This window comes from Tasmannia lanceolata, unplaced genomic scaffold (assembly GCF_043159265.1).
Source record: "Tasmannia lanceolata isolate RefF3 unplaced genomic scaffold, GAP_Taslan_0.1 ptg000013l, whole genome shotgun sequence".
Taxonomy (NCBI): Eukaryota; Viridiplantae; Streptophyta; class Magnoliopsida; order Canellales; family Winteraceae; genus Tasmannia; species Tasmannia lanceolata.
Window position 1 is genome coordinate 22448180 of NW_027518690.1, and position 13358 is coordinate 22461537.

The 13358-nt window shown below is 40.7% G+C and overlaps 1 protein-coding gene across 1 annotated transcript in view; it reads left to right on the forward strand.

The window, feature by feature from the left end:
* The window catches only part of LOC143889952 (serine/threonine protein phosphatase 2A 59 kDa regulatory subunit B' eta isoform-like), a 62845-nt gene extending 60837 nt beyond the window's left edge, over positions 1 to 2008 (forward strand). Inside the window, exon 3 of the mRNA XM_077394368.1 lies at positions 1974 to 2008. Coding sequence (XP_077250483.1) covers positions 1974 to 1993 — 20 coding nt within the window. The 3' untranslated portion in view covers positions 1994 to 2008. The remainder of the gene's footprint in view (positions 1 to 1973) is intronic.
* The last annotated feature ends 11350 nt before the right edge of the window (positions 2009 to 13358 follow it).

Sequence of the window (13358 nt, forward strand, 5' to 3'; positions counted from 1 at the left end):
ACTTGGAGTAATGTAGGACATCCTGAGAAGGACCCATTGAAAGAGCGAACATAACGACCTGGATCTAAGCTAGCACGAAGGCGAGCCATATCATCTAACCCATTGAAGGTTTCTGCAAGTATAGTAGGAATTGGATTGGCGCCACGATCCATTTGATCAACAAGATCCAAAAGAACGGCTGACGCCAAGTGAGAAGGTTGGACAGTGAGGAACCTAGCGAAGGAGCAAAATCTCAGAGCGCGACATCGGGCTTTTTGAACATCGACCTGGCCACAGTGTCCAACAGGAGGGTAAATGTCGATCAGTTGCTGCATGGACACTTCTTGGCCTTTTATGAAAGAGTCCATGGATTCATCTGGATTATTCATTAAGCGAAGGAACAAAGGATAATAATCCGGCACACAGGATGGCTTCACCAGAGGGCCACCCACAGGATATTCCAACAAGGCACACCATTCTTCAAAAGTGGGACACATTTCTTGGTCGCCAAAACGGAAGACATGATGATCGGGATCCCAACACTCTGATGCGGCATAGAGTAATCCCCAATCAAGCTTAATGGTTGCCACGTAGCTGAAGAGATTTTTCTCTTGCTCACTTATGGCATAGATGTGTGATTCCTTTAATGTACCACGGATCCAATCAAGAATTTTACGAGTAGATATGGTGTCTGTAAGCCAAGAGGAGGGATACAAGAAGGATCAAGATTACATAAACATGAGATTGGGACAAGTTCCTGCCAGTTTAAAGAAAGTATGAAGACATGATTGAATCACATGATAGAAGAATGAAAGGCATATGATCAAAAGATTAGATGAGATTGCATAGGATTGCTTTCAACGGATAGATCAAGAATAGACCAATCCTATGAGATCTTGGGAAATATAGGATTTATATCATAATCCCAAAGAAATTTTTTTTTTAATCTTTTTACATTTTAACAAGGGTTACCTGAAGGCATCAATCATAATCCTAATCTAGCGGAGTGGAGAGAGGATCTCGACTCATGACTTTGTTTGTGTACTTAAGGACCGATCGTAGCCATTGGAAGATGGACTACGGCCTAATCTAGACACAAATGGGTAGGATATCCTAAGTTAGGCTTACACATGTGATGCACGTGTGTTCGTATACTATATGCTTGTGTGGGTTAATCTAAGGGTAAGGCCAAGAGTTTTCTTAGCGCGAATCCGTGTTCGATATACTGTACCAGTGTCCGGCGTATCAGTACGTGAACAAGAGATCCGTTTACGCATCATAAAGGTACTAGGCTAAGAGTGGAATGCTTCTCTAGCACAGAGGCACTAGGTGATGAAATCCTAGTCAACCATGCTAGATAACATTCCGGGTTCCTAAAATAGGACGTGTGCATGTGAGATGCAAGAGTTTAGATGCAAGTGATGTAAGTGTGTGCAATATGTTTGCGCAATCTATGATGCCTTCAGGTTTTGTTAGATTAAGTTTGAGTATTATGTAATGAGAAAGTAAAGCAAACAAACTAATCTACCAAGTATAAGATATAAGATAGAGTGTTTTATGAGCCAGTTAAATTAAATTCAAATGAGTTATCCTTTGAAGTTTTAATGAAGTTAGGTGGTCCCCAGCAGAGTCGCCAAACTGTGGGACCCGATCCCGCGAGTGAGGTGAGGCGCGAGCCACCACGCTCTCTCTTGGTCTTTCGTACCCACGCGAATGGCGTGTGCTTTTTATTATTGATTTTAATTACCCAACCAAGCAGGCAGCAACCAAGCCATAGGGTGCAATCAAACGTGCAACCCAGTACCCATAAGGGCAGGGGTAAGCCGCCGAGCCTAGCAAGGTGTGATTTAATTCATCTTTTCTGTGAACTTGGAATCACTAAGGTGTTAGCCCAAGGGTTCAACATGTACTCTTATTGAAATGTTTTGATGATTAAGAAACTCAATTTGTAATAAAATAAAGGTTTTATACACTAATGATTTCCTTTGGCAAAGTTATAATGTTCACAGCATAGCATCCTCAAGAGTGCATGACAAATGGCAATTCATTCAAGCTCAAAGGGATATCAAAGGCATGAAGAAGGCATCACCATCTCAAAGGTATTCAAAGACAAGGTTGAACTCAAGCACAAGAATGGCATTCAACTCAAAAGTTCAAGCTTGGCTCAAGCATTAATGGAGTTGAGTGAAGACATGTCAAAGCCTCTACAAGGTGCCAACAAGATTGAAGACCAAGTAAATTTAGAATGTAAATGGTCCTTAATGTATAGTCTAAGTCTATGGCACAAAGGGGATTTAAAATCAAACTAATTAGAACTTAATGGGTTTGTGAATGATCATAGTGGTGTCCAAACATTGTTGGACCCTCATGACATTCCATTTCACTTGATAAATTAAAGTTTCAAAAGCCCAAAGAAAAACAACAAAAATATAAGAAAATATCTGCTGTCGTAGGCTTCTCGGAACTCCGAGAAAATTCTCGGAGCTCCGAGAACTGTTCCAGGTTAAAAAAATAGACTCGGAGCTCCGAGCCCGGAGTCCGAGAAGACCGTTGGGGAGCGAAAAAATTGTGTATTTTTCTCCCCTCTATATATATGAACCTAGGGACTCTTGGAACTTCATCTAAGGAGTTTACAAAGATTTCAAGAGCACTAAAAGGCATTCAGTCTCCTTCTCTTGAAGATCTTCACTCTCCATCTCTCTCTTGTGCCATTTACCTTAGATTATTCTTGAGAGACTTTAGGACCTTCATTTGTTCATCTTGTTCTTGTGAGAGTGAGTGAGCTTTACTTTAAATTAGCCTATCTAGAGGCAAGCAAGCTTTTTCATTTCATCTTCTTTGTATTTGGCACAAAGGGCGCCGTAAAAGACCCTTGGAGCGTGAAGCTCGATTTGTAGAAGGCGGAAGGAACGCCGTATTTAAGTTCCTTGAAGAAGATAGAGGAATCGTCAAGGAGAGTCACTTGAGAAGAGTGGAGTAGGTTTTGAGCTAAGATCGAACCACTATAAAAATTCTTGTGTCAAAGCTTCCTTGTCTCTTCACCTCTTCTCTTGTGGTAAGCTTTTTACTATTGCTTTAAATACTATTTTTGATTTCCTATTCAATCTAAAACTAGTGCAATCTAAGTTTTCAAAATCCTTAAAATTTGAAAAGAAACCCAATTCACCCCTTCTTGGGTTGCTAAGTGGAATTTTACTTGGTATCAGAGCATAGGCTCTTACATAGGATTTCTCTTTGAAAACCTACGAGGGAAAGATCCAAATGGCAACCTTTTCTCATAGCAATGAGGGGCAATCCACTACTAGACCTCCCTTCTTCAATGGCTTAAACTATCCATATTGGAAAGCTAGAATGAGAGTGTTTTTAAAATCCTTAGATTTTGATGTTTGGACAAGTATCCAAAATGGATATAATGAACCTAGTATTGATATGGAACTATGGGATGAAAATGAAAGAAAAGAATCCACTATCAATGTAACAGCAATGAATGCCTTGATTTGTGCCTTATCTCCCGAGGAGTTCAATCGAGTTTCTACTCTTGAAACCGCTAAGGAGATTTGGGATATGTTAGAGATAGCTCATGAAGGGACAAATCAAGTGAAAGAGTCCAAGATGAATCTTCTCTTTAGAGAGTATGAACTATTCATGATGGACCCGAATGAAACCATTGCCGAAATGCATACTAGGTTCACAAACATAACAAATGTGTTGAGATCATTAGGTAAACAATTGTCTAGCAAGGACTTAGTTACCAAAATACTTAGGTCATTACCTAAAGACTGGGATCCCAAGGTCACCGCCATTGAAGAAGCAAAAGACGTTTCAAAAATGGGCTTAGAAGACTTAATATGTTCATTAATAACTTTTGAAATGGTTTTAAAAGGAAGAGAAACCTTAAACAAACAAAAGGAAGATACAAAAAGGAAAGGAATAGCTTTCAAAGCAAGAGTTGAGAGTGAAGAGGAAGAGAGTGAAGATGACACATAAGATGATCTTGCTCTCTTCACCAAGAGATTCAAGAAATTTCTCAAGTTCAAGAAAGGAGGCAACTCTAGCCAAGGAAGAAATAGGCCTTCAAGCAAAGAGGAGATGAGATGCTATAAGTGCAACAAGATTGGTCATATATGTTGAACAACCTCCCGGTTTTGAGGATTTCAAATACCCTAATCACGTATATAGGTTGAACAAAGCCTTATATGGTCTAAAGCAAGCTCCCAGAGCTTGGTATGAGAGGCTTAGCTCCTTCCAATTAGAGAGTGGCTTTCAAATGGGCACGGTTGACAAAACCTTGTTCATTAAAAGAAAAGAAAAAGATATGCTTATTGTTCAAGTCTATATAGATGATACAATATTTGGTGCTACCAATGAAAAGATGTGTGAAGAATTTGCACAATTCATGCAAAAAGAGTTTAAGATGAGTATGATGGGAGAGCTTACCTATGATGGGAGAGCTTACCTATTTCCTAGGACTTCAAATCAAACAATGTAAAAAATAAAATTTTCATCAACCAAGAGAAGTATACTAAGGAACTCCTTAAGAAATTTGGCATGGATAGCTCACAAATCAAGCCAACTCCTATGAGTACTTCCACCAAATTAGAAAATGATGAAATTGGCAAACCGGTTGATGAGAAAAAGTTTAGAGGAATGATAGGTAGTCTATTATATTTGACCGATAGTCGGCCGGATATAATGTTTAGCGTATGTATTTGTGCTAGGTTTCAATCGGCTCCTAAAAAGTCTCATTTGAGTGCCGTTAAGAGGATATTTAAATATCTCAAAGGAACTCCTTCTTTAGGTTTATGGTATGAACGATCGAATGAATTCAACCTAGTAGGATTTTCAGACGCCGACTTTGCCGGTTGTAGAATTGATAGAAAAATGACAAGTGGCACTTGTCAATTTCTTGGAAGGTCTCTAGTGTCTTGGTTTAGCAAAAACCAAAACTCGGTAGCCTTGTCTACTACTGAAGCAGAATACATTGCGGCCGGCGCTTGTTGTGCACAAATCCTATGGATGAAGAACACTCTCATGGACTACAATCTTGCATTTAGTAATGTTCCAATCCGTTGTGATAATACAAGTGCCATCAACTTGACAAAAAATCCAATTCAACATTCTAGAACTAAGCACATAGAGGTAAGGCATCATTTCTTAAGAGATCATTCTCAAAAAGGGGATATTGAAATTAAGTACATCCACACCAATGAACAATTGGCGGATATCTTCACAAAACCCCTTAATGAGGATCGATTTTGTGACCTTAGGAGTGGACTCAACATTTGGAGTTTGGATCAAGTGAAAGAATTTGCACATGATGCATGAATAGAAGACAGAATTCTCCTTATATATATCTATATATATATCTCTTGTTTTGATAGTGACTATATGGTTTTAGATGATCCAACCCTAACTCAACTCACTCAATTGGTACCCATAGCCCACTTCATTTCAAGGGGGAGTCGGTACCATCACCCTTAATTAAGATATCTAAAACTTTGGCCATGTGCCATCATCTAAACCTTCGGTAAGTCGTATGTGTGATTCATGCATTGGATCATGGTTTCACTTGCAATTTGAAATATCATATGTAACTATATTCTCCTTCCATTCAAAAATAAATAAAATTCTCGGAACTCCGAGAAAATGGACAGAGGGAACCTGGAATGGTTCTCGGAACTCCGAGACAATTTCTCGGAACTCCGAGATCTCGTCCAGGTTGTCCTCGGAGCTCCGAGAAAATTTCTCGGAACTCCGAGAATCGGGACAGTAGAAAATAAAAAAAATGCGTGTTCTCGGAACTCCGAGAATATTTCTCGGAGCTCCGAGAATCGGGCTAGGCGCGTTAAAACCCTGGACCCGGTTCCGTTTTTCTCATTTTTTTCTTCTCTTCTTTCCCTCTTCCTTCCATTTCCCTTCAAACCCTACCTCCATTTTCGTTATTTTTCTTCATTTTCTCCCTTGATCTTCCTCCAAAAACCTCTTCTCCTTTCCAAATCCCTCTCTTCTTCCTAAAAACCCTAGTTTTTTTCTTCAAAATCCCTCTCTTCTTCCAAAAACCTTTTTTTTCCATTCAAACCCTAGGATTTCCCCGATTTTTCGTTTTTATTTTATTTTCTCTCTATTTCTCTCCAATTCTCTCTAATTCTCTCTATTTCTCTCTATTTCTCCTATTTTCCTTCATTTTAGGGCTCTTTCTCTTCTTTATTTTTCTCTCCACCCACATCTTTCTCTCACCATGCCTCCTAAAACCAAAAATCTCAACATTGGAGGCTCCTCCCAAGCTTCAAACCCCGAATACGTTCCGGAAGAATTTCTCAAGGAAGAAGGCAAAGGCGAAGGCTGTGGTGGCGAGGTTGTGTCCAACTCCTTTTTCACTGGGGATAAGGCCAAGAAACTCTGGGCCGACGTCGGTACTCGGGGCATCCTCACTGGCAGGTGCATTGACCCCCCTGTCCTTCAAAATTTTGATTTACAGGCCAAATTTGATGCCCTTCATTGGACACCCATCCTTCACCTCAACGAACCAGTTTACCCTCGATTGGTGCGTCTCTTCTATGCCAATCTCACCATTTCCCCTTCCTTCTTCAAAATCGAATCCAAAATCAAGAAAACAGTCATCAAACTCAACTATCACACTTTTGCCACACTTCTTGGGATTAGCTCTAAGGGCCTCTCCCACTATTTCTGGCTGGAAGATGGGACCCATTCACTTGATGATATTGATCATGACACTGTCTATGGTCGGATTACGCGGCGCTACCGCTCTAATATGCCCGTACAATCCGCCGACCTCATTCCGGTTGCGCGCATGCTTCACAACTTCATGTACCACATCTTCATCCCTCGTGCTGGGATGCGTGAAGCCCTACGACCCTTAGATGCCTATATTATCTACAGCATCCTAGAGGGCCGCCAGCTCTGTATGCCTTATATAATGTTTCGCTACATGTTTCAGACCCCTGGCCGTTACCGCTCTTCCTTGCCATATGGCATGATTCTCACTGGTGTCTTCCGCCACTTTGGCATCATCTTGGATGGAGGGATGACCATGACTCCAACTGCCCCGTTTGATGTTCAGACCTTTAACCGCATGGCTCTCAATCAAGCAGCGATTGACATTGATTCTGACGATGGAGGCAGCTACGAAGCCGAGGCCCAAGCTGCACCAGCACCCCAGCCATCACAGGATACCTCTCAGTTCTGCACTCGCCAGGATTTGGCTCACATGCAGGAGGCTATTGAGCGATCCATGGCCTCACAGTTTGAGCGGATGTCTACCTATGTCAACTCTGAGATTTCGACTCGCTTCCAGACCTTGACTACCCATGTTGATGACCAGTGGGCCGCCTATTATCGCTACCTCTCCGGTGACCAGTGGGGCCAGGCGCCGGGCAGTTCTTCTCATCAGCCACCGCCTCCTCCGCAGCAGTAGATGGCTCTCGTTCTCTGATGGTGGATCCCATTTTGCTCTGATTTAGGCTTATCTATCTATTTCTATTATCTGTTGGTTGTATGGATCTTATTAGCTAGATCCTTCTCCAGTCAGTTGGATCTTTATGGTGCTGTATTCAGTTTATCTAAATTCTGTCATTGTTGTGATGTGTCGTGGATGGTATGTCCTTTGACTGGTTGTATGCTCATTTATGTATGCCATTTCACATCATCTATATATCTATATATCTCTTTGGTTGACTGTGCGGTGTGCTTCTCTATTTTATTTCTTTGCTTGCATACCTTGTCTTATGCCTGCCTTCTCTATTGAATTGCACTTCACTTGTCTCATTGGCTCTCACCTACACCCTTTCCTTTTGTTCCACCTTTTTGGTGATGACAAAAGGGGGAGAATATTTGAGCTCCCAATGCATATATTAAGGGGGAGCAAAGCTCTATGCTTATAATTTTGCAATCAAACTTCATTCATTAAAAGTAATGCCTTAAATGTTCAATTAAATCAAACTCTTAGGGGGAGCCCAAATTCTTTTATTCATCCCTAAAAGGGGAGATCCTACCCTAAAACAAATTATGTTTGTCATCATGAAAAAGGGGGAGATTGTTAGCCCAAGGATTCAACAAGTACTCTTATTGAAATGTTTTGATGATTAACAAACTCAATTTGTTATAAAATAAAGGTTTTATACACTAATGATTTCCTTTGGCAAAGTTATAATGTTCACAGCATAGCATCCTCAAGAGTGCATGACAAATGGCAATTCATTCAAGCTCAAAGGGATATCAAAGGCATGAAGAAGGCATCACCATCTCAAAGGTATTCAAAGACAAGGTTGAACTCAAGCACAAGAATGGCATTCAACTCAAAAGTTCAAGCTTGGCTCAAGCATTAATGGAGTTGAGTGAAGACATGTCAAAGCCTCTACAAGGTGCCAACAAGATTGAAAACCAAGTAAATTTAGAATGTAAATGGTCCTTAATGTATAGTCTAAGTCTATGGCACAAAAGAGATTTAAAATCAAACTAATTAGCACTTAATGGGTTTGTGAATGATCATAGTGGTGTCCCAACATTTTTGGACCCTCATGACATTCCATTTCACTTGATAAATTAAAGTTCCAAAAGCCCAAAGAAAAACAGCAAAAATATAAGAAAATATCTGATGTCATAGGCTTCTCGGAACTCGGAGAAAATTCTCGGAGCTCCGAGAACTGTTCCAGGTTCAAAAAAATAGATTCGGAGCTCCGAGCCCGGAGTCCGAGAAGACCGTTGGGGAGCGAAAAAATTGTGTATTTTTCTCCCCTCTATATATATGAACCTAGGGACTCTTGGAACTTCATCTAAGGAGTTTACAAAGATTTCAAGAGCACTAAAAGGCATTCAGTCTCCTTCTCTTGAAGATCTTCACTCTCCATCTCTCTCTTGTGCCATTTACCTTAGATTATTCTTGAGAGACTTTAGGACCTTCATTTGTTCATCTTGTTCTTGTGAGAGTGAGTGAGCTTTACTTTAAATTAGCCTATCTAGAGGCAAGCAAGCTTTTTCATTTCATCTTCTTTGTATTTGGCACAAAGAGCGCCGTAGAAGACCCTTGGAGCGTGAAGCTCGATTAGTACAAGGCGGAAGGAACGCCGTATTTAAGTTCCTTGGCGAAGATAGTGGAATCCTCAAGGAGAGTAACTTGAGAAGAGTGGAGTAGGTCTTGAGCTAAGACCGAACCACTATAAAAATCCTTGTGTCAAAGCTTTCTTGTCTCTTCACCTCTTCTCTTGTGGTAAGCTTTTTATTATTGCTTTAAATACTATTTTTGATTTCCTATTCAATCTAAAACTAGTGCAATCTATGTTTTCAAAATCCTTAAAATTTGAAAAGAAACCCAATTCACCCCCTCTTGGGTTGCTAAGTGGAATTTCACTAAGGCAATCCGAATTCCATGCAAAAGAGAGTGACAGAGTTGTCACCTAGATGAGGGATCTAGGACCCATAATTTAGCAGAAATTTAGACTCGTTATGTAAGCCCAATGGTTCCCACCTTGGCAATTCCCATCTTATTTTGATGATTCCAATACAAAAGTGATTTAAGATCACTAATGTGTTTAATTGTCTAAGTTGTAGATCATAATTGCTTAAAGACAAGATTGCTTGGATTGAGGCCAAGAAGCTCTCATTAGACCACTTATGAATGCCAAAGATATCGGAGATCCAAAACGCATGAAGACTTGAAGAATCTATTGAAGATCGAAGTCATATTAGAATGTATAAGATCCAATCTTAGTATTAGATTTTAAGAGGCATAAATAAAGTAAATAAACACTCTCCCTAAATGCTTAAGTGATTGTCCTTGTAGTGCTCCAACACTTTGGAACCCTCATAACAATCCTAACTTGGTGTAAAGTTGGAAGCCCAAAAACATGAATTGAAAATCTGCTTGACATAGGCTTTTCGGAGCTCCGAGAGATTCCTCGGAGCTCCGAGAAATGGTCTAGTAGCTTTTTTCCAATTTCTGTTTGTATTCCCCGAACTCCGAGATTTTTTCTCGGAACTCCGAGACCACTATAACGGGAAGAAATAGAGCCGTTGGTAACTTCGCCAGATTTACCACTATGCCCCTCAAACGGTCATATTTGGTTTTTCTATATATATGGGCATTCCAAACTTCCCAACAATCAATCCTAACACTCTAAAACTCTATTTGAACATCCTAAGAGTGATCAAAGCTTGTTTTTGCCTCTCATCCTCTAAGATTAGGATTTGGATCATTAGGCTCAAATTTGTACATCTTCTACAATTTGTAAACTCTTGTGAGGGATTGTTTTTAGTTCTTTCTTTCTTTATCAAGATTGTATTTGGGCGAGTGTTCGGAGAAGCGGAGCCCACTCTCCGTGGTGAAGATTGCCACCAAGGTTAAAGGCATTCGGAATTGTAATCGGCATTGATCTTCGCCGAAGTTAAGAAGATCGAATAGTGAAGCCATAAACGGGTTTGGTTGGTGGAGTGGAGTAGGCCTCGCATTGGAGGACCGAACCACTTTAAATCTCGGGTGCATTCTCTCTTACTCATGCTCTTAATTTATTTGCACTTAGGATTTAACTTGTGTGCTTGATTGTCATTCTTGATCTCTTAATATTCCAAATTTTGGTTAAAGTTTTCAAAAGCTTAAAACTTATTGGCAACCTAAATTTTTCCCTCCTCATATGTTGCCGTACTAGGGATCCCCCTTGGAATTTCACTTGGTATCAGAGCCTTGGCTCTTAAAAGATTTTATTTTCTAAAAATCTTTGGTAATTTTTTTTTTAATTTCAACAAGGGAAAGATCATAAGATCTTTGGCAACTTTCTAATTGTGAAATGTATATTGGAATGTCATGAGGGTCCCACAATGATGGAACACCACATGGTCATTCACTAATCCACTTAGGCTCTTAGGGTGTGTTGTAGTCTCTTTGGAAAACATTATTTTTCACTAGTTTTAGGGGTTTAAAACAATGTGCCTTGACAAGAGAAAATGCAAGAGAGATAGGAATACATTCTACCATTTCTATTACTCTCTTGAACTCTTATCTTGAGCTGGGATCTTCTATGGTTGAGCTTCCATGCTTGACATCTTCAAGTTGTGGTACAAGCTCCTTGGTTCTTTACATTGGTTCTTGATCTTCCAGCTTTGACCTTCATGATCTTCTCTGTATGGTCAATGCTTTGAGATAATTGTTGAGCTTCTCCTTGGTAGATCCTCCAAGGTGTGGTTTGTCCAAGTATACTCTAGCTCCTTTGTCCATTGGTTGGTTCATCTTCAATCATAGGCCAACAAGGTGTGTGCTAGTATGATTTGTCTTGTGTAGGACCTGTCTAAAGCACAACACTCAAGGCAAATGATCAGTCCATAAATGACTAATCAATTTGCGTTTGTTAATCATCAAGACAAGGTGATTAAATGAACCCATGGGGAACCCTTGGGCTTACAATAAGCCAGACACCCCCACACTTTGAGCATTCTCAAAGATGGTGGATACCCAAACCAGAGTTCATGAGGAGAGATATTCGTCTTGGCATAAGGAACACTGTTCAAGATGAAGTTCGCCGTAAGAAGTGTCTCACCCTAATAACAGGTTGGAAGTCCTGATGTCAGAAGCATAGAATTCACCATCTCGATCAATGTTCGGTTCTTCCTTTCTACTATCCCATTTGACTGAGGAGAATAAGGGGCAGTCGTTTCAGCGACAATCTCATGTTCTTTGAAGTACGCCTCACCATCTTTAGAGCGGTATTCACCTCCTCTGTTTCTTCGAAGTCTCTTGACTGAACTTCCCAATTGCTTCTCGACTCGAGTTCGAAACTCGACGAACTTATCGAAATCCTCATCTTTGGACTTCAGTAGATAGACATGACAAAACCTTGTTTGATCGTCAATGAAAGTGATAAAGTACTTCATGCCACCTCTTGTAACAAAACTCTTGAAGTCACATGTGTGATAGTGGATTATGTCCAACACCTCTGTACTCCTTGTAACACTGGGGGGATGGCTTCCTCGTGATCTTGGCCTACGTACAGACCTCACATTTGTCTGGTTTCTCACCCCACAGTTAGGAAGAAGACCTAGCTCCCACATGTCTTCTAACTTTCTATAATTAACATGACCAAGCCTTTTGTGCCACAACTCAGAGGTGTAAGCAGAAACTTCATTTAGTAATTCAGGGGCATGAGTTACAACGCTCATCTTAAACATACCATTAGTCCTGTACGCATTGCTAAAGTACAAATTCTTAAAGGATAACACCTCATTACCATCTTGAAAATCTAGGCGCATTCCAGCATCACAAAGCAGACTCCCAGATACCAGATTTTTTGGCAATTGAAGGAACATGCTTCACATCTTTCAGTGTAAGAGTTTTGCCAGATGTGAGCTCCACTGCCATGGTTCTGACCCCGAGAACAACAGCAGAAGACCGATCTGCCATAGCCATTGATTTTGATCGTGCATTGTAGGTAGAGAATAGGGACTTGTTGGCACAGACATGACATGTAGCACCCGTGTCTAACCACTAGTCCGTAACATTAGAGGGATCAATAGTCTTAGAGACCATTGCCACAACGTTCTCCACGACAGCCACATACTCTTTCTTCGGTGCCTTGCATTCACTAGCATAGTGGGCATGTTTTCCACAGTTGTAGCAGTTTCCTTTATTCTTGAAAGTCTTCTTCTGAACATTTAGGTTAAACTTCTGGTCTATCGCCTTTTTCTTCTAGAACTTGGTTTGCTCCTTCTTCTGGCTTTCACCAGTATTCTGAACTACGAAGTTTGCAGTTGCTTTTTGATTAGCAAGCAATTCATTTTTGGAACAAATTCTTACTTCATCCTCAATCCTGATGAAACGCTTCAAATCAGAAAGTGGCACTTGCTTCTTTCTGCTGTGTATTTCGGTAGAGAAAGACATCCAAGATGGAGGCAACTTATTTACAATTGCTCCAATGACAAAGTGTGGGACCCGATCCGGAGAACGATGAGGTGAGGAGACAGGCCCCTGCACCGTCCTCTGGATCATCCACGTGTGAAGGAGAGCTCTGCCAAGGAACTCTCAAAACGGATGCCACCCTCATAGCATAGCACGAGTGGCGATATAAAAAAAAGGGATATGTCTTGATCCGGAACCGGGGTTCGAAACCGAGACATACCTATAATAACTTAGAGTCGCCATCCATGGATAGGCCATGGAACCCTAAAATCAAATCCTCTGTGCAATGGATAACCAGAAATATATATGGGTTCGTGCCTGGTTACGAATGGGGAAGGTCTGAGAGCACCCCCAATTCGCCCGAGTGCAAGCACTTGGTCTCTTATGCCATTTTCATTAATTCCAAAGAAGTTTGAGTAAAAATCATGTGAAATGGGAACAATCCTCAGGAATCGTCTACCTAAGCATGCATTTCCTG